General features: G+C 35.7%; 2 protein-coding genes and 1 long non-coding RNA gene across 7 annotated transcripts in view; 2 read left to right on the plus strand and 1 right to left on the minus strand.

Annotated features, from left to right (window-relative positions):
- The first annotated feature begins 1920 nt into the window (after positions 1-1920).
- Positions 1921-11228, plus strand: u2af2a (U2 small nuclear RNA auxiliary factor 2a). 4 transcript variants are annotated; one of them, XM_087285888.1, is made up of 12 exons: positions 1921-2418; positions 2940-2976; positions 3446-3602; positions 3705-3811; positions 5530-5681; positions 5927-6043; positions 6152-6290; positions 6419-6513; positions 6762-6884; positions 7654-7740; positions 7838-8089; positions 10143-11228. In XM_087285888.1, exons 4-12 carry the CDS (start codon positions 3790-3792, stop codon positions 10275-10277), a joined length of 1122 nt encoding a protein of 373 aa, XP_087142014.1. In that variant the 5' UTR covers positions 1921-2418; positions 2940-2976; positions 3446-3602; positions 3705-3789; the 3' UTR covers positions 10278-11228.
- A 5108-nt stretch (positions 11229-16336) lies between these two features.
- Positions 16337-19133, minus strand: part of LOC147840189 (uncharacterized) — a 30434-nt gene continuing 27637 nt past the window's right edge. The window contains exon 3 of the long non-coding RNA XR_015511182.1: positions 16337-17090. This is a non-coding gene — a long non-coding RNA (uncharacterized LOC147840189). The remainder of the gene's footprint in view (positions 17091-19133) is intronic.
- The window catches only part of cacng6b (calcium voltage-gated channel auxiliary subunit gamma 6b), a 44559-nt gene continuing 43942 nt past the window's right edge, over positions 18517-19133 (plus strand). For both annotated transcript variants that reach the window (XR_015511140.1, XM_087286806.1), the window contains exon 1: positions 18517-18546. The gene's annotated coding sequence lies outside the window, so the exon portion shown is untranslated. The remainder of the gene's footprint in view (positions 18547-19133) is intronic.

Here is a 19133-nt window from a genome sequence, read left to right on the forward strand (position 1 = left end):
TAATGATACTAATTGCATATGTTTTAATTTTTAAAATAACTGGCAGTGCAATCTGAGTTTATCAATCAACATAAATGTCCCCTCTTTCTTCCACAGAATAAAAATGAAGGTGATGTCATATTTTGGATTTAAAGCACAAGTATGGCGGTACTGATCCTGAGCACACATTGCTGGCACCACAAAACATTTTAAACATCAATCTTTTACTCAATAAAAGCAGGCATGTGAGAAAAATAAAAAGTAACATAGGCCAACATCAGTTAAATAAGACATTATGACAGAAGTAAGAAATTACCATCAGGAACAATTATTTGAAGTTAAATGTGTTTTTTTTTTTTCATGTGACATGTCATTTACACAGAGAGGGTAGAGTGTATGACCCATACTGCAGCCAGTCACCAGCTTCACTTTTCAGGAAATCTGAGGCACATTTGGCATTACTCTGGAGTGCAAGCTTTCATAGCTCTTTCTCAGTTCTGTGAACACAAAGAATGAATTTGTGTTCTCGATTAGACCGATTCTGGAAGCCTTGCCAAGATACCCTGGAAGAATGAACTCACAAAGCACAAACACACAGAATGCGTGTCAGCCTCAATGAAGAGACATAGCCATTAAAATTGTTAGCATAAAGTACAAGAATCGTATTTGGAAATTAAGTCAGGCAACAATTCAGCCATGCATGGTTGGTGCTTTAGCAACAGCAATGCTAATTAAATATAAAGTCAAAAGGATAAACATTGAACGGTAGGCAATCAGTTCACCATGAGTCTGTGCCCATGTGTTGCAATGACACTGATTGTTAGTTTTAAATGTGATACACTGGCAGTAAGTGATTTCCAGGTTCTTGCGCAGAGTGATAATTTCACATTATTTTGCCTGTGTGTTATTTTGACTCTCAAATAGGAAGTATCTAGCATAGACTAACTTGTTCATCCATTTTCCTTTAGCTTATTTTACAAGGGTTGAACTCGTTTATACTCTTTAATATTATGTTAAACTGACTTAAAACAGCTTGCATAACTTAGAAAATTAAGTTAGAACATGATTAACTTAGTATAATAAGATACAATGACCTAAAAACATATGCTGTCAAGACCTAGCGATTTGTGTACCCATATACGTATAATGGCTACGTTAATTACTTGTTTGTATGTTTGTTAATTAATGTAATAATTACCCCATTAGTTTTTGCCTAATTTAACCACCATGAACTCATGATATGTTAATGTATAGTGTTTTGTCAACATCAACAGTTTAAACACAGGAGTTAATGAGTTAAGGATGAGCTAATTCTGTTGTGGCCCTTCAAGTAAAGGCATGACAATTTAACAGCTCATGAGATCATGTTGATGAAATTTCACTTAAATTATGTTTATTAATACAACAATTAACAACATGTACTAACAAGTAAGGCTCCGTTTTTCACACATGAACTCTTGTAAATCATGTTGTAGTTAAGTTAGTTCATAATTAGTGTGCGCCTTAACTCACTAACATAATAAAATAAAGTTAGTTTACATATTAATACTCATGTACTATTATTGTAAAGTGTTACCAAATATTCTTTATTTATCTATTGGTGAAAAACAAAAGCTTGAATCTTGAAACATTTAAATAGCCATAGGGTGTTTAGATTTTTGTGTGAGTTGATTCAAAAGATTCGATCGAGTCACTAGGCTGAATCAAAATCCGAGGAAATACTTGCTGACTGCGTGTGAACATGAGATTTTCCAATAGGGGGCGCAGGCAGATACAAAACAATGCAATGAATCTAATTCATTCGTTTTATTTAACACTTTGTTCAGAATACGTCTGTTTACATATCGCGATTTCAAATGCATATGCATAATCCAGGAGTCTGCAGCAGGAATCCGAAATCCGTTAAATCAACTGCATGAAACGTAAAGGTGACCCGGAAGTAATTGGGAGTGGCCACGACCTTTTGTGGGGGGCACTCTTACGGCCTTTCAGAGATTTGGTGTAAAATGCTGGCTGTACTTAATGTATATCGGTATTTTTGAGGAAAACATTAGCGTTTACGCTAGCAGAGCACTTGTTTATTCCTATCCATTATGTGCTGCATGTATGCTTACTTTCGGTCTCTTTGAAAGCACGTTTTCCTCATGCTGGCCTTTGTATGTTCTGGACGCTTCTGGAAGACCTCATTTCGACTTCTGCAGCTCTCAATAACCTTCGCTTTGTTTTCATAGGACTACAATTTTTCTTATATCTACTGTAGATTCGCAGTCGCTTTGCGTTTGGTGTGAGTTTAATTTTCTGGTTTGCGAGATATTCGCAGCAGCTGCATTGCTAGCTGTTAGCTAGCTAGCTCGCTTCATATTCAGTCGGCGTGTCGGAGCTGCTGGAAAATGTCAGACTTTGACGAGTTTGAGAGACAGCTGACCGAAAACAAACAAGGTGAGATGTTAAGGTATAAACTGGGATGAGAATGAGGGACTGCTCAAGCGTAATAGTGGCGGTTAGTGGGTGGATCTGTTAACCTGGATGTTTCTGCAGCCCGAAGGACGATCTGCAGCATCACATCGCACACACGAACACGAGTTATGTGCATTACAAGTCTGTATTGCATATGGTGTGTGTGTGTATTATAACGAGATTAAGAAAAAAAAGTTTAGCTTCATGTGTGCATGCCTGCAGAAATATTAGTAGATTATTTTAGATTACCAGGGTTTAGATCGAAGTGTGATGGCAAAAATGCTCCCTGGTCCTGTTTTGAATGATCGTGCCCTAGTTGGTTAGAAGGATGGTTAACCCAAAATTAAGGTTCCTAATGTTGACCAAACCTGAATGACTTTAAATTTGTGGAACACAGTCAAAGATGTGCTTGTAGTGAAGCAGTTTTTGTATCCATTGACTTGCACTGTACAGGACAAAAAAGACAGGGATATTTTCAAAATATCTTCTCTTGTGTTCCACAGAAGAAAGAAAGTCATTGAGGTTTGGATTGACACGAGGGTGAGTAAATGTTACAGATGTTAAAAAAACAATTGGGTTATAACATATATATATATATATATATATATATATATATATATATATATATATATATATATATATATATATATAAACATACTTACATGCATACATACAAGTAATTATAAAAATGTTAAGAAAAAATGTTGACATGAAAAACATATACTACTTCCCTTATTTGGTTATCTCAGATAATTGAGATTTGATAAAATAACCATAATTAGTTGTTATTGCCAATTAAATAGGTGTTAAAGCTATATAATAATTTTTTTTAATCTTCAACATTTTTCAGAATAATTCTTATTAAAGTAAAATTTCAGCCTGCCAATACAAGTACTTTTATTTTTTATTAATAACAATCTCTGCCTACTAATGCTCATGTGATATATTCATAGTAAATGCAAATTTTAGTCATGTTTATTTATTTAATTTTTGCAACTCAAATGTCCAGCGGACCGAGACAAGGAGAACAAGCACCACCGGCGCAGTGGCTCGAGGAGTCGCAGCAGAGACCGGGACAGGAAGAGAAGGAGCCGCGACAGAGACAGAGAAAGAAGAGGCAGTCGAGACCGTCATGGAGACAGCAAAGACCGCAGACACAGACGCAGGTATGTGGAGAACCGTGGCTTGGAAAATAAAACTTGAAGGGTTAAAAGAGTGTATAGATGTTTAAATATCATCATTGATGGTCTCCATTTCTTTCTGTGCAGTCGTTCTCCACACCGTGAGAAGAAAAAGATTAAAGTGAAGAAATATTGGGATGTTCCTCCTCCTGGATTTGAACACATCACACCCATGCAGTACAAAGCCATGCAGGGTAAGATCCTTTTTAATTTCTTCTTTCCGTTTCTTACCAGTTGTTCCTTTGTAGCATCCTAAATCCTTAAGTTTGTAATACTTAGATTTTTTAAATATATGTACATTTATAAAGCTGTACTTTTCATTATATCAATGTTGCATCAAATTACACACACACACACACATGCAAAACAAATTACTGTAAGAAGTTTCTAATACAGCGTCTATGGGGCAAGACAGTAAATTTGACAATGTTCACTTATCTGACTGCTTTTATCAGTATGGAACTTTTTTTATCCTTTTTCTGAAATCCTTGAAAACACTGAGTATTTCTTTTTTTTTTTTTTTTTCTTTTTTTTTTTTTGAACAAATTAGAATGCAAAAAATTTATTTGTAGTACTCTCCTATTAACTGCACTCTTAAGTTGACCACTTCTGCTGCTTACAACCTTAAATATATAAGGGTTCATTACACCTGTTTTTGATATCTATCTTGGTGCTCCTTGGGACATATTTTCGCCCAATATTAAGGTGCATTTTTGTCAGACCTACATCAGTTGTCTATATTTCAAATAATTTTACATGTAGTCCAAAGGAATTTAAATGCATTTAGACTGCATTAAAAGACAACCCATACCGACTAAATATGCATACCTGTCAGCATTTGGATGTGAAAATAAGACAAAAAAATATCCCCAAATTACTAAATATGTTAATCTGGAGCAGTTTCATTGTAAATAAACAGTTGAAATGGTCAGTAAAATGTTTTTATTAATAATATTTACAAAGGATGGAATAAATAGTAAACAATGAAAAAAAATAAATTGCCATAAATTGGCAAACAGTTTAGCCTATTAAATTTAATAGCTATTATAAAGAAATTGAATCAAGCAATCAAATCTTATTAAAATTTTCTTCACGGTATAATTTAAACATTCTGATTAAAGAGCAGAGTATGAATCTCTCATTCAGATTTTTCATTTGATCACATTAAATAACAGATGTGTCAGTTAAAAAATGCACAGATCTATAATGAAAGCATTCGATTGCTTTCCTGTCTTTTTATGCTCATTTAAAGCAAAATTTGTTGTGTTTAAAGGAAAATCCACAAAGATCGACATGTTTAGATGTTGTTATTATTATTATGTGAACATGTCTGTTCAAACACGCACCCAAAACCCATTGCCTCTACAGAATCCATTTGGGAAACAGCATCTATATATCACTATGGAACGCGCACCGGTACATGAACTGATTGTTTTGAAGATTGCATTGAGGCAACAGCAGCTGTAATAAAAAGGAAGGGAATTGCACTGTTTATTTATTTCAGTTTATTTTAGTTACATTTATTTCAGTGTTCTCATGCCTTAATAAAATGAAAGCACAGAACAGCTTCACATTTAAGAGCAAGGGGCGACCCCTGGCGGTTCTGCTGTATGGGTTGCGTATAGGGAGTATTGACTTTTTAATGTTTATTGCCACTCTTCATATAAAGATTGAAGATATGGGGAAGTACCTTTACGGGATGATAGCGGGATAGAATTGTAAAATACGGGAGAATCCCAGGAAAAATGGGAGGGTTGACGGGTATGAATATGTGATCATTTGTGACTCTTGGATAAAGCATTTACACTTCTGTCCATAATTTTGGAGATTTATCTGTATTTTATTCACATTAATTTGTCAAGATACATTAAATAATCAAAAGACCTAATTTTGCACTTCTTTCTTTGGCCAGCTGCTGGTCAGATACCAGCCACTGCTCTGCTGCCCACAATGACCCCTGAGGGTCTGGCTGTGACCCCAACACCTGTTCCTGTCGTGGGAAGTCAGATGACTCGACAAGCCCGACGGCTGTATGTGGGCAACATCCCATTTGGAATCACAGAGGTGAAGTTCATTATTATGTCTTGCATCCAGTAGTATTTTGATGTAAATGATGTGATTAACTTTGTCAACATTATTAATAATAATTAATTAAATATGACAAATGCAATTAATATTTTGACATAATATCCATAGCTTAATGATCATTTCAGTTGTTGTTCATAAACCAGAGACCTGATTCATTTTTTGTTGTTACTACAGTATAATAATAACATTGTTCTAATGATTTGTTTATTTATATCAAATAGGAGTCTATGATGGACTTCTTCAACGCTCAGATGCGTTTGGGAGGCCTGACTCAGGCCCCAGGCAACCCTGTTCTTGCTGTCCAGATCAACCAGGACAAGAATTTTGCCTTTTTGGAGGTCGGACTTTGATCTTATGTCTAGAGCGATTTTAAATCCTCAAATAAACATTTTGAGAGATGTACGATAAAGATTATTATTGATGTATATGTATTTTTGGTTCTGCAGTTCCGCTCTGTAGATGAGACGACACAGGCCATGGCATTTGATGGCATCATTTTCCAGGGACAGAGTTTAAAGATTCGCCGACCACATGACTACCAGCCTCTGCCAGGCATGAGCGAGAATCCAAGTGTCTACGTCCCAGGCATGTGTTTTACTTATTAATCATCAATATTTTACATTCATATTTATATTTCTGATTTTCATTCATGCTTTTGTTGACCTTTTTTTCTGGTGGGTTATTTACTGTGGATCATTATTGATCACACTCAGGTTCTCTCCCTGTAGGCGTTGTGTCCACGGTGGTACCCGATTCGGCCCATAAACTCTTTATTGGGGGTCTGCCAAATTACCTCAATGATGACCAGGTTTGTGGTGCTTTATATTGATTCACATTCTGCTTTGCATATAGCTCTGTAAAATATAAAGACTACTTTATAATTATTATTGATAGTATGTGTGTGTTTTTTTATAAAACGTTTAGCTCCATTTTTTGAAATGATACTGATAACAAGACTTAAAAGATATTGTCATTTAGAGCATTTATGTGCAGTAAATTAGTGTTTATCAATGCAAAATAATACATAAGTGCGTTATTTTCTTTACTTGTCCACAGGTCAAAGAATTGCTGACATCGTTTGGTCCTCTGAAGGCTTTCAATTTGGTGAAAGACAGCGCTACAGGCCTGTCTAAGGGCTATGCCTTCTGTGAATATGTTGACGTCAATATCAGTGACCAGGTGATGAAAATACAAAGCTTAAATGCAATTATACTTTGCATATAACAGCATTTGCAATACACAGTCCAATACTCCTATTTGTTTTTGTGTTGCAACCTTAAAGGGATAGTTCAGGCAAAAATGTAAATTTTATCGTAGTTTTCTCACCCTCAACTTTCAATTCAGAATTGCTTGAGTTTCTTACTTATGTTGAACACTAAGGAAGATATTCTGAAGAATGTTTGAAAGCATAAGCCAGTGACTTTATTGGTATTTTTTTTCCTACTGTGGATGTCAGTTGCTTATGGTTTCCAACATTCTTAAGAATATTTAGTTTTGTGTTGAACTGATCGAAAGACTGTACTGCTTTAAATGATTTCAGAAGACTTTTTTATGAAATGAAATCTCTTAAGGAAATTTTCAGCAAAGTGACACCAGAAATAATATTGGAATTCTTGTTATGTATTAACACTAAAACTTTAATTTTAAGTATTCATTTGTTTGTTGTTTTTAATTGTATATGTATTATTAAAATGTTCTTGCCATGAAAATAGCCTTGGTTGCTGACATGGCATTAAATAAAAAATACATTACTTTACAACTGAACAAAAAAGCTCCAACTGGTTTGGAACAAGTAATGGGTGAGTAAATAATGACTGTATTGGGCGAACTATCCTTTTAATTGCATGACATACTTAAATGAGACATTTTAAAATGGGCTGTATCTGTAGTGGATAAGGTGTTAATGTCACTTATGTTAACCTCTGTCCAACCTCTGTTACCCTCACAGGCCATCGCAGGGCTAAACGGGATGCAGCTTGGTGACAAGAAACTCCTGGTCCAGAGGGCAAGCGTCGGTTCCAAGAACACTACGCTGGTAAGAGAAAGTGTGAATGTGTTAATCAGGTATGTTCATGTGTAATATCCTTTTTCTCATTGGCTTTTTTTTTTTTTTGTCTTTCATTTTTCTGAAGACGGGTATAAACCAGACTCCAGTCACACTTCAAGTTCCAGGCCTCATGAACAGCTCTGTGAACCAGATGGGCGGCATTCCCACAGAGGTGTTGTGTCTGATGAACATGGTGGCCCCAGAGGAGCTGCTGGATGATGAAGAGTATGAGGAGATTGTGGAAGACGTCAGAGACGAGTGCTCCAAATACGGCCAAGTCAAGAGCATCGAGATCCCACGGCCTGTCGACGGATTGGATATTCCTGGCACTGGAAAGGTTTGAATATACTACACATCTATACAAAAATAACAAAAGCAAAAAACTTTACAGCTAGACATGGCTTTCGGTTCACTTTTTGAATAAAAGATAAATCAAATAAATAAAGAGTGCATTATAAAAATTAGGAGAACCCTCTAAATCTACCATTCTTCTATTAACCTTATTATTAATATTTTTTTGAATCACTTGTTGGGGTGTTTTTCCTATGTGTTTTTTTTATACTTTAAGTAAGATGTTAACATTTTAATTTGCTTTTAAAGTTTCGAATACAAAAATAAATATTAAATAATAAACAAAAGGAAAAAAGAGAAACAAGCCATAGGTGGCGTTACATCATGTTTTATTAATTTTTTTCTCTCAATCTTTCCACAAGTGACTATCTATTTGAATTGGCTATTTCATCTTTGACCCACTGAATTCATACCATTGATTCAGTAAAATTCCGCTGTGTTTGCTTTGAGATCGGCATGGGCTGGTTTCTGACATTTCTGATGGTATGATAACCTTGGATAAAAATATGATTTTACTGTATCATGGTATTGTGATCACTGCTCTAAAATAAGTTTTTAAAATTGTCTGAATTAAAAAGAAATCTTTTCCACATTTCATTTTAGGAAACATTTACAATATTCTGGACCAATAAAAGTGTCAGGCTAAATAATTAAAATAAATCATTGATTTCTGCTCTCTTCATTACTTTCAAAAACCCAGATTTCTTTACAGCACATAAAAAAAGCATTAAAAAACCCTCACATATCTTAAGTACGGTTTAAGAGACATTTTTAAAGGTTTTAAAATCGTGATAAACCTTGAAACGGGTTATCGTCCCATGCCAAGTGCAGAGTGGCTCAGCTTTGCCTTTTTTTTTTTTCCAAATTCAGTTGATATTCTGCATAAAATGTAAATCAGTTAAAATAATTGTGCTGATATTTGGATAATATGATATTGCTTTAACATATAAAAAGATTGTTAAACCTTTTTAAAAACCATAGGCTTTAATGTCAGTAATTTCCAGGTCTGAAAGTATGGAAAAATCATTGTTTTCAGACTTGCTTGTAGTTTTCTAAAATATAAAGTTTCTAAATATAAAAATATCGTACAAAATCAAAAAGTGTTTGGAGGACTGTAAACATTTAGCCGAAAGTCTAGAAAGCAGACAGACTTCATCAAATAATCATTTGATCCATGCTATTTTGTCTTTTACAAGCTATAGTTGTTGTCTCTCCATTTCAACACTTGTATGTATTTGCTGTTATCTTTGATATTTTTAAGTTAATGTTATAAATAAGGATGTCCTGATCAGGTTTTTTGCCCTTGAGTAAGAGTCATTTGATGTTAAGGATCTACTAATACAGAAACCTGATCCGATACTTCTAAAATACAAAAAAAAAGAATAAAGAAGAGCGAAGAAACAGAATGTTTCTTATTTTTTTTTTTATTCACCTTATTTTAACATTCAACAACTCTTTTAAACAAACAGATTAAACAATAAAGTAATACATAACATAAATTATACACTTTTGGATTTAGTGCAGTAAATATATTTAGTGCAGTAAATATATATTAAAAAAATGGATATAAAAACAAATAGTACCTTAACTTAAAATAACTCTCAGCAACTGTAATGTCATGCAGCATGCGTTGCTGCTTATGTGTGAAGTAAAAAAAGAGGTCCAACTCTGTGCCACCGCATGACTAGTGATAATGCATATACATTCAAGTACTGATCGGGAGATAACGTCCGATAGTTTTGTATTTTCTTTCCATAAAATTTGTTGTTAGATGGTACTTTAAATGAATAAACTAAAAAATAGCCAAAAGATCAAGGCAGCTTGCTATCATTTAGATTAGAGGAGATTGATTAGATGTCAGCCCTACTGACAGTTGCATGTATGAAATATTTATCAGAAGTTAATTATGGCAAAAACAACATGGAAGTCTGGAAATAGTATGCCATTTTCAATTGGACATTGTATACAAACCGTGTATGTTATAAAAGTAAACGTCACATTTTACTTAAATGGTTGTTTGTGCTTCTTTCCTTTCTTAGATCTTTGTGGAGTTTATGTCAGTATTTGACTCCCAAAAGGCAATGCAAGGTTTGACTGGAAGAAAATTCGCCAACAGAGTGGTGGTGACTAAATACTGCGACCCTGATGCCTATCACCGCCGCGACTTCTGGTAGAGACTGGAGAGATTCAAGAGCAAGAGACTTGGAGAGAGACACAGATGGTGTGACTTCTATCTCTCGGAAACCCCTTATTTCGTAGATTTATGAGGTCAAAGAATGTGTGAGCTTTTTTTTTTTTTTTTTTTAATCTAGCAGTTTCAAAACAAGACTTGTAATTGGTCAGAATGTAGCAAATCAGTCTTTTTTTTATTTTGACAACAACATTGGAAGTATGTGCAAAGCTTTAAGATGGAAATAAAATAGACCATACCATGCCAAAAAAAGAACAGAAATCATAAAGTTAGACAATTTCCAGCTTCATTTTGACCCAGAGTAAATTTATGTTATCAATGTTAAATACCTGTTCTGTTATCTGCACAGCTCACACACTTTGAGCCAAACTGGTCAGATAGAGTGAGAGGAGGAGTGAGGAAAGACAAACGAGACAACCAAAATGAATGTTACACTAAAGCAAAAAGGTGAGAAGGGGGGTATTTGAGACCAGAAGTCTAAGTTATTTGAATATGGTTGTTTATTTAGGCTGTGAAATGAGGTTTCCTGTGTAGAGGTTATAAAGGCAGAGGAGTTTTGAGTCGTCTGTCAACACCGTACATGTATGAGGTAAAAGCTACAGGCATCTATCTTATAGAAAATGATTATTGCCGATTACGTCTATACTGTTTTCTGTCTTCACCTCCTCCTCTGTTTTTTTTTCCTGCTATCTCTCCTTCCTTTTATAATAGTTGTACTGTTTCTTGTGAACCCTATTTTCCTGGCCCCGTCTAACCAAATTTATACACCGTGAAAAAGAAAGTTGTCTTTTTTTTTTTTTTTTTTATACTTTCTGTATCTAACTGTCCACTGCTGTTTTTTAAAACTGTATTGAGCTGAGTTGATTTAATACAGTGCGTTTATGTATGAGGACCAGAGGAACGGTCTGGTGAAATAAAACGTGTTTGAACTGAATTTGCAACGCTGTATCTGTATTCTGCCAGCAGATAGCGCTATCAAACACTCCTCACCTCCATGTAGAGTAGCTCTGATATGGCGTCTGAGTGTTATGAGCTATGGGCAAGTCTGTTTTTAGACTCTGGGGGGCCATTGTTTGGAAAGTGGGGGTTGACTTGTATGTTTGTGTGTGTGGTGTTTTTTTTTCTTTTTTTTTTTTAATTAAAAGTAGGAGCAAACATTCACGGAAATATGTTTATTGTGTTGCTTCAACATTTCAGGAGACTGAAGTGAAAGAAGTCTTTTATAAAGCCTGTTTTTAAGTTTATCTGGTAAATAATTTTAATAGAATGTAATTATCTGCATTTAATTACTTAAATATTAGTTAATTATTATTGTTAATGGAAAATTGTTGCAAGAACTGGTTGGGACACTTGGTTTCCTAATCATTTAGCTCAGTGAAAGAGTAAATACTTATTAAAAACAAATTAAATAAATAAATACATTTGTCAAAAAAGATAATCCAAATGTATTTTAAAATATTTTGACCAATGCTTTTCAAGGTGCCAGGAGAAATTTATTCAGACGCAGAACTTTCCAGTTACTGTAGTCTTTTGTTACAGATGGTTTAAAACTTTAGTACTGCCCCAAAATGTTTAGGCGATGCTTTGATTGATTATGATATGGTGACTGCTGGCCACTTTTGGTGAAATCACTGAGTATGTTTACATGGACACCAATAATCCGATTTTAATATGATTAGGATAACAGAGTTTAGAGTCTATCATTTAAACAGCGATTTTTGATTAATTTAATTTGGCTGAAGTTATAATCAAACTAGACAGAATTAAGACGTAGAGTATGCTGATTTTAGTCGTATTATTGAACTGAAGTACAGAATGTACAAATCAAACTATTACAGTCGTATAGTATTTTCGCTGCATTTTGCGACAGGATGTTCAATATACACACACATACACACTCCTGCACCTTCTGAGTCCGGGAAGGACCACAGACACCTGTCACGAAATGAGAAGGTTTTTTTCCCCCCATACGGCGTGTGGTATCAAAATCCATTAAAGCAACACTCCTCCAGCAGTTCATACTCCTAACCAATATCTCGTTTATCACAGGGAGCATGCATGAAATGTTCCTGAATGAAAGTGAAAGTGCCAAACTGCATTTAAAGCCGATAAATTAAAAATGAAACACCTGAAATTACTTGAAACTACGGAGGACACATGGATGGCATGGTGATGCAATGTTCATCAAACTATGAGCTATGACATGTAAAACGGGATTGTGAAAGAAACATTTTAAAAGGAACTCATGTAAACACCTTGATCATGTTATTGTCTGATTCAGATTAAGACAAATAATTTGGATAGTGACGTCCATGTAAACTTAGTCTATAGCTATGTTTCCATCCAAAAATGCAATTTAACTTTATGCACAAAACTGGAATATCGCATTAAAGGTGTGTGAATAATGCTACGTTTCCATCCAACGAATAAAAGAGAACAAAATCATCACTTCCTGATTAACTGGCGCCAAATATCAACAGTAAAAACATAATTTGCTGCAGGACAAGCTGCGTAAATTTTTTATTTTTATTTTATTTATTTATTTATTTTTTAAAAACAAGCGTCGGAGGAGACGATGACACGCAGTGAACACATGGCATTTGAAGGCGTGAGACAGTCCTGGAGGTAATTGATAATATAACACTAATATCGAAATGGATAATGTTTTAATATGACTAAAACAGCATTTCAGATGTTTCACAATGCGCTCAGCCTGCTTGTTTGTCCATTCACACACATTTTCATCATCACATGATCTCCTATGACAAAATCGGAGGAATTTTTTATTAATGCGCATTTTATTATAATGTGTTTGATAAAAGAGTTTCCATTGTAGTTTATGCACATTTTATCAAATAAGTTTATACTACTGCTTGCACATTTTCAAAAAATTGCTTTTCATCAATTGATTTCTTTATGCGCATATCCAAAATGTGCATAGTAGGTAGAAGGAAACATAATTAGGGATAAATTAATCAAACAATAATCACTGAAAAACTAACTGAAATATAATATGTTGCAAAAATAATCCTTTTAAAGGGTCCGGAGGGTGTTTTTCAACAATAAGGGAATCCACTTTGATGCCACTCCAACAAAGGAAAGTGTTCGACTGTGTCTCGTGGCATTCTATGGAGTGTTCTGAGAGAAGCTCTGAAAAAAGGTGCGTGGTATGAGCTACACTCTAACTTGTAACTTGTTGTCAAACTTGTTCCTAGTGCATGTTAGACTCTGGCAGTGCTGCTCTTCGTCACAGGTTCTGTTCAATATTTTTATGGATAAAATTTCTTGCTGCAGCCTTGGACCAGAGGAAGTTCACTTCAGGGACCACAGGATTTGATATCTGCTTTTTACAGACTATGTCCTATTGGCTATATCGAACTTTTCTAAACCTGACATACCAGTGATAAAAATCTGCACCGACAAGGCCAAAGGGCTTGATCAGGAAAACATGGCTTGCTATCTCCAGATTGGAGGAAAATCCTTAACATAAGTCACTGGTGTCAAATCAGTTTCTGGAGGGCCACAACTCTGCACAGTTTAGCTTTTACCTTAATTAAACACGCCTGATAAAGCTAATTGAGTCCTTCAGGTGTTTGAAACCTATAATTAAGTTAGTTGAAGCATGGTTGGAACTAAACTGCAGAGCTGCGGCCCCTTCAGGAACTGGATTTGACACCTATGCCATAGGGAGAGAGTGTCTTGGCGTTTTGTGAGGGAAGGATGGGACCCTGAGATTGACAGACATATCTGTGCAGCTGTAATGCAGTCGATGTACTGCTTCATTGTGATAAAGGAGGAGAAAGGCAAAGTGCGTGATGTACTGGTTAATGTAGGTTCCTACTCTCACATATGGTCTTGAGCTTTGGGTAATGACTGAATGTATAAAATCTCTGATGGCACGGCGCACCCTTAGAGATGAGGTGAGGAGCTCGCTCTTCCAGAAGGAACTTGGAGTAGAGCCGCTGCTCTTCCACATTGGAGCCAGTTGAGGTGGCTCCTGAATGTCTTCCTTGTACAGTGACAAAAACATCAATGCTAATGGACTCTTTTCACATTTCTGGGTTTCTCAGAAGTGGGACTCATCATAGTTGGAAGAGGGAGAGTACAACAAATATTTTTTTTTTTATTTCTATTCTGTATGCTGAAATAATAAAAGAAAAACTCTACGATGGTGTTATCAAGACTTTCAGAAAATGGAAAAAAGTTGTGGGAGACATGATAACGGCAGCTAAAAGAGAGAACAGTGTCCATAGACACTGCATTAGAAACAACTCACATAAGCCATATATATATATATTTTTTTTTGTAATTGTATGCAAACATGATATACACACATATACAGGGTGTTTGCTGGGTCTTAAAAAGTCTTAACATGTCTTAAATTAAAAAACAACATTTTAGGTCTTAAATTCAATAGAATATTGTGTTTTATGTCTTAAATAATTTTAAACAGGTCTTTAATTTTCCACTTTCCATGTAAAACAACCCATTCGAGCCAACATCCAATCACCATCAATCCAGAGAAAGAAAACTAAAAACAATTACACAATTCCTCATGATATTATAATACAGAAATTATAAATGATAATTTACAGAAGGGGGAGTAGACTAGACATAAAATGTATAAATAGGCATGAAACTTAAGGTTTTATAACAGAAATGCATTAGGTTGAATAAAAGTTATGCTTAATCCGTTTAGACCAACAGTCAACAAATATATACTTTTTCATTATTTATGTAATTGCCTCCACAATAAATATACTTTAAACTATGTTAAACTTGTCATTTAAAAAATGAAAAAAGTACATAAATAGTGTATACAACTAGTTTTTTGTTTTGTTATGTCACTAAGATATTTAATCACATTTGCTTTGGTTTTTGTGGCAGGCAAAAAAATAAAAATAAAATAAATCCATTGGCCCAACTGGGCCATTAGAAATATTCATTAGTGCTTAGCCCTGTATAAGTCTTAAGTTTCATATATTTAATTCATGTTAGACCCCCTTTTGCCTTCAATACTCAGGTTGGCTGTGGCGTTGACTCGATGCTCAATTGCTACTAATGGGCCCAAAGTGTGCCAAGCAAATATCCCTCATACCATTACACCGCTACCCCCAGCCTGAACCGTTAATACATGGCTGGATGGATCCATGCTTGCATGTTGTTCTCGCCAAATTCTGACCCTACCATCTGATGTTGCAGCAAAAATTGAGACTCATTAGTCCAGGCAATACTTTCTAATCTTCTACCTGCTTGTTAAGTGGTGACGTGTTTGTGACGTATGTAATACTTTTTCCGGGTCCAAGCCGCCATTCATTTGAGTGGAGAAATAATTTGTTTATGATCACACATCACACATGAAAGTTAATTTTATATAAAATCATAGTGTACACAACAATCTCTGGGCTTGCTGCATAACAAATACCAAAAATGTAACAATTTATAAAAAAATTGATCACTTTATGGCCATCGGATATTAGGCATGGACATATATACTGCGATCGTGATTTTCGAAAGCCTTAAACCGCTTTGTAAACGTTTATTATTACCATTTCATGAGTCTCCCCATTTAGTTGAATAGAGCGATTGGACCCGGAAGCCGCTTCGCGTGACGTCACACTTAACAAGCGGATTGTCCAATTTTGGTAAGTCTGTGCAAATGAAGCTTCAGTTTCCTGTTCTTAGCTGACAGTGGCACTCGATGTGGTGTTCTGGTGCTGTAGCCCATCTGCTTCAAGGTTTGATGTGCTGTGCGTTAAGAGATGCTCTTCTGCATACCTCGGTTATTTGAGTTACTGTTGCCTTTCCATCAGCTAGAACCAGTCTGGCCAGTCTCTTCTGACCTCTGGCATCAACAAGACATTTGCGCCCATTCGAACCATTCTCTGTAAACCCTAGAGATGATTGTGAGTGAAAAACCCACTAGATCAGCAGTTTCTGAAATATTCAGACCAGCCTGTCTGGCACCAACAACCATGCCGTTCAAAGTCACTTAAATCATCTTTCTTTCCCATTCTAAACTGCTTCTGATAGTCTTGACTATAGCCCCTTTCACACAGTGATACTGGTAAATATATGGACAATTTTCGGAACGACTTTACCGGTAAATTAAAAAAAGCGCTGTTCACGCAGGCGAGGACATTACGGAATTTTTCCGGAAAAGAGCATTCACACATCCATACCAAAATACCAGTAAATTCTGACATCATTAACCTGAAATGAGCTCTAAACGGCTGCGCTTGTATTTGTAAACATTTGACTACATTACAGCCTCTGTGGATGGATCAGTATTGCGAACAACTTCGATGAGAACATAAAGCAACACTTTCGCTTGTCGAGATGTAAATGATATGGGTGTGTGCTGGCGCTCATGGGCTGTTTCATGGGCACACGCAAAGCTTGAAGGTAAACAAACAACGGCTTATCATAAGCGTCTTATCGATAATTAATTACACAGTTGGCATTAGGATAAACATATAAACGTTATCTGACTAATTTCTAGCAGCTAAATGTGTCTGGAAAAATATTCAAAGGCTTTTATTCTCCTTAACCGCACGGACGTGAATGCGTCTGACTGTTCTGATTGGCTAAAGCAGACGTCTCGCGTCAGCACGTTCTAGACGTGCACGCGCTCTTTCCAGCAATCTTCCTTTTGCGTTCACACAGCGCAGCATTCCGGCAAATTACCGGTAATGTTAAAACTTCTCTTTCCGGGAATAACCAGAACGAATTTACCGGTATTTTCAAAAAGGGCCTGTTCATTATACACACCCAAGGTGTGTATGTGTGAAAGGGGCTATGTCTACATGCCTAAATGCATGTAATGCAAATGCAGTTGCTGCCATGTGATTGGCTGATTAGGAATTTTTGTTGTATTCAACCATTTTAAAGTCCTCATGAACAGGAAATTGCTGATACTTTTATTTCAGTATTTATTTTTGATGTACTTCCAACTGAAATGAAATATTGAGTAGGGGGCGGGGCTTTTGTCAATCAGTCAATTAATCAATCAATCAATCAATCAATCAATCAATCAATCAATCAATCAATCAATCAATCAATCAATCAATCAATCAATCAATCAATCAATCAATCAATCAATCAATCAATCAACCAATCAATCAATCAATCAATCAACCAATCAATCAATCAATCAATCAATCAACCAATTAATCAATCAATCAATCAATCAATAAAAATTTATTTATATAGCACCTTATTAAAACCAAATCATTTCCTTGTAGCAAACTAATGGTAAAAGGGGGGTGTATTTAGGAATATTGTGGCTAAAGCCAACAAACACATCATCAAAGGACCACCACTCCAAATGCAGAAGCAAATGGTAAGATTTTTAAAGAAGATTACCAAAACAAGGGCATCACGTCACAGCAAGAAGGTCACTGGTTCGAGCCTCGGCTAGGTCAGTTGGCATTTCTGTGTGGAGTTTGCATGTTGTCCCCGTGTTGGTGGGTTTCCTCCGGGTGCTCCGGTTTCCCCCACAAGTCCAAAGACATGCGCTAATTGGGTAAGCTAAATTGTCCGTTGTGTATGTGTATGGGGACCGTAGATTAATAAAGTGACTGACCTGAAAAGAAAATGAATGAATGAATGGGTTAAGGTGTACGGATTAATTATTTACCTAAATGATAACAATGTGGACTAGCAAAAGAAAAAAAAAAAAAACTGTCAATTTTGGTTTTACACAGAAATTTATCTGAATGAGTGTTTTTCTCTCTCTTCACCCTCTTTAACACCATCTTTACCTTCCTAAGCTGCTTTATCAGCTGCTTTTTGTCGCCTTATAAACAGTCCACTCTCTCTCTTTTCTCTCTTTGCAACTGCAACTCCCACGCTCTTAATGTCATTAACAGGTGCTTGTCCAAAATAGACCCCTTGGCCACACACACTCTCTCATGGATCAGCTGACATGCACTCAACTTTCCTGCACACATGCAAAACTCACAATGACGTACGCCGAAAAATAAAAATCTGTCCACACTCAAAAAAAAAAAAAAAAAAGACCATCATCTTCCTTGAACCGTCTACTCGTGCCTAAGCTGTCATGCATTCAAAGTCTCCACAAACCTGATTGCATAAGCGCTGGTCTCACTTTACTCCTCCCTCAATATTTTTTGTTACTCTTTCTTTTTTTCTCTCTCTCTCTCTCCCTCTCTTTTTACGTCCCTCCTTCTCCTCCTCTCTCTGCTGAGTTTCATGTGTCTAGTCATCAGATCTGCACCCACACAGAACAGGTCAGGATTTGATTTGGTTGCTAGAACTTAATGGCTTTTCAATGCACTTGCCGCACACGTTCATACTGTCATAGTTTAATCAAATCTGTGGGACAAGCCTTAACTTTAATTTAATAGTTTTATCCTGTGCAGCTTTTTAAATGTCTCTTAATATGCACACAGGAAGGCTGGTTTGGTGGTGCATTTTAATGATGCATGTATGATAATAGTAATAAATAATTGTATTGTTTCTAATTAGCTAAAATGTAGTTGGTTTTGCATATTAACCTCAATTTAGGTAAATAAGTCATTTAAATTTTAGCAATATACATGCATAAGTCTGGTTAAAGTTAACTTGTTGAAGTTATGTTGATTATTTTGCGTTTTTCTTGCTGTTTATAAATGTTTTGTGAGGCTGGATGTAATTTATTGTGGCGAGAGCTTGTTTCTGGAGTCCGTACGTCGAATGTGCAAATGTGTGGCTCAAGTCCAGCTGATTTAAAACGATAATTAGTTTCTTCCATTCTGGCTGCCAAAACAGCCTGTTGATTGAGATGCGAGTCCCTTAGGAGTGAGTGTGGACTTTTCCTTTTGAGGCAACGGCTGGC

This window comes from Danio rerio, chromosome 16, assembly GCF_052040795.2.
Source record: "Danio rerio strain M-AB ecotype USA chromosome 16, GRCz13ab, whole genome shotgun sequence".
Lineage (NCBI taxonomy): Eukaryota > Metazoa > Chordata > Actinopteri > Cypriniformes > Danionidae > Danio > Danio rerio.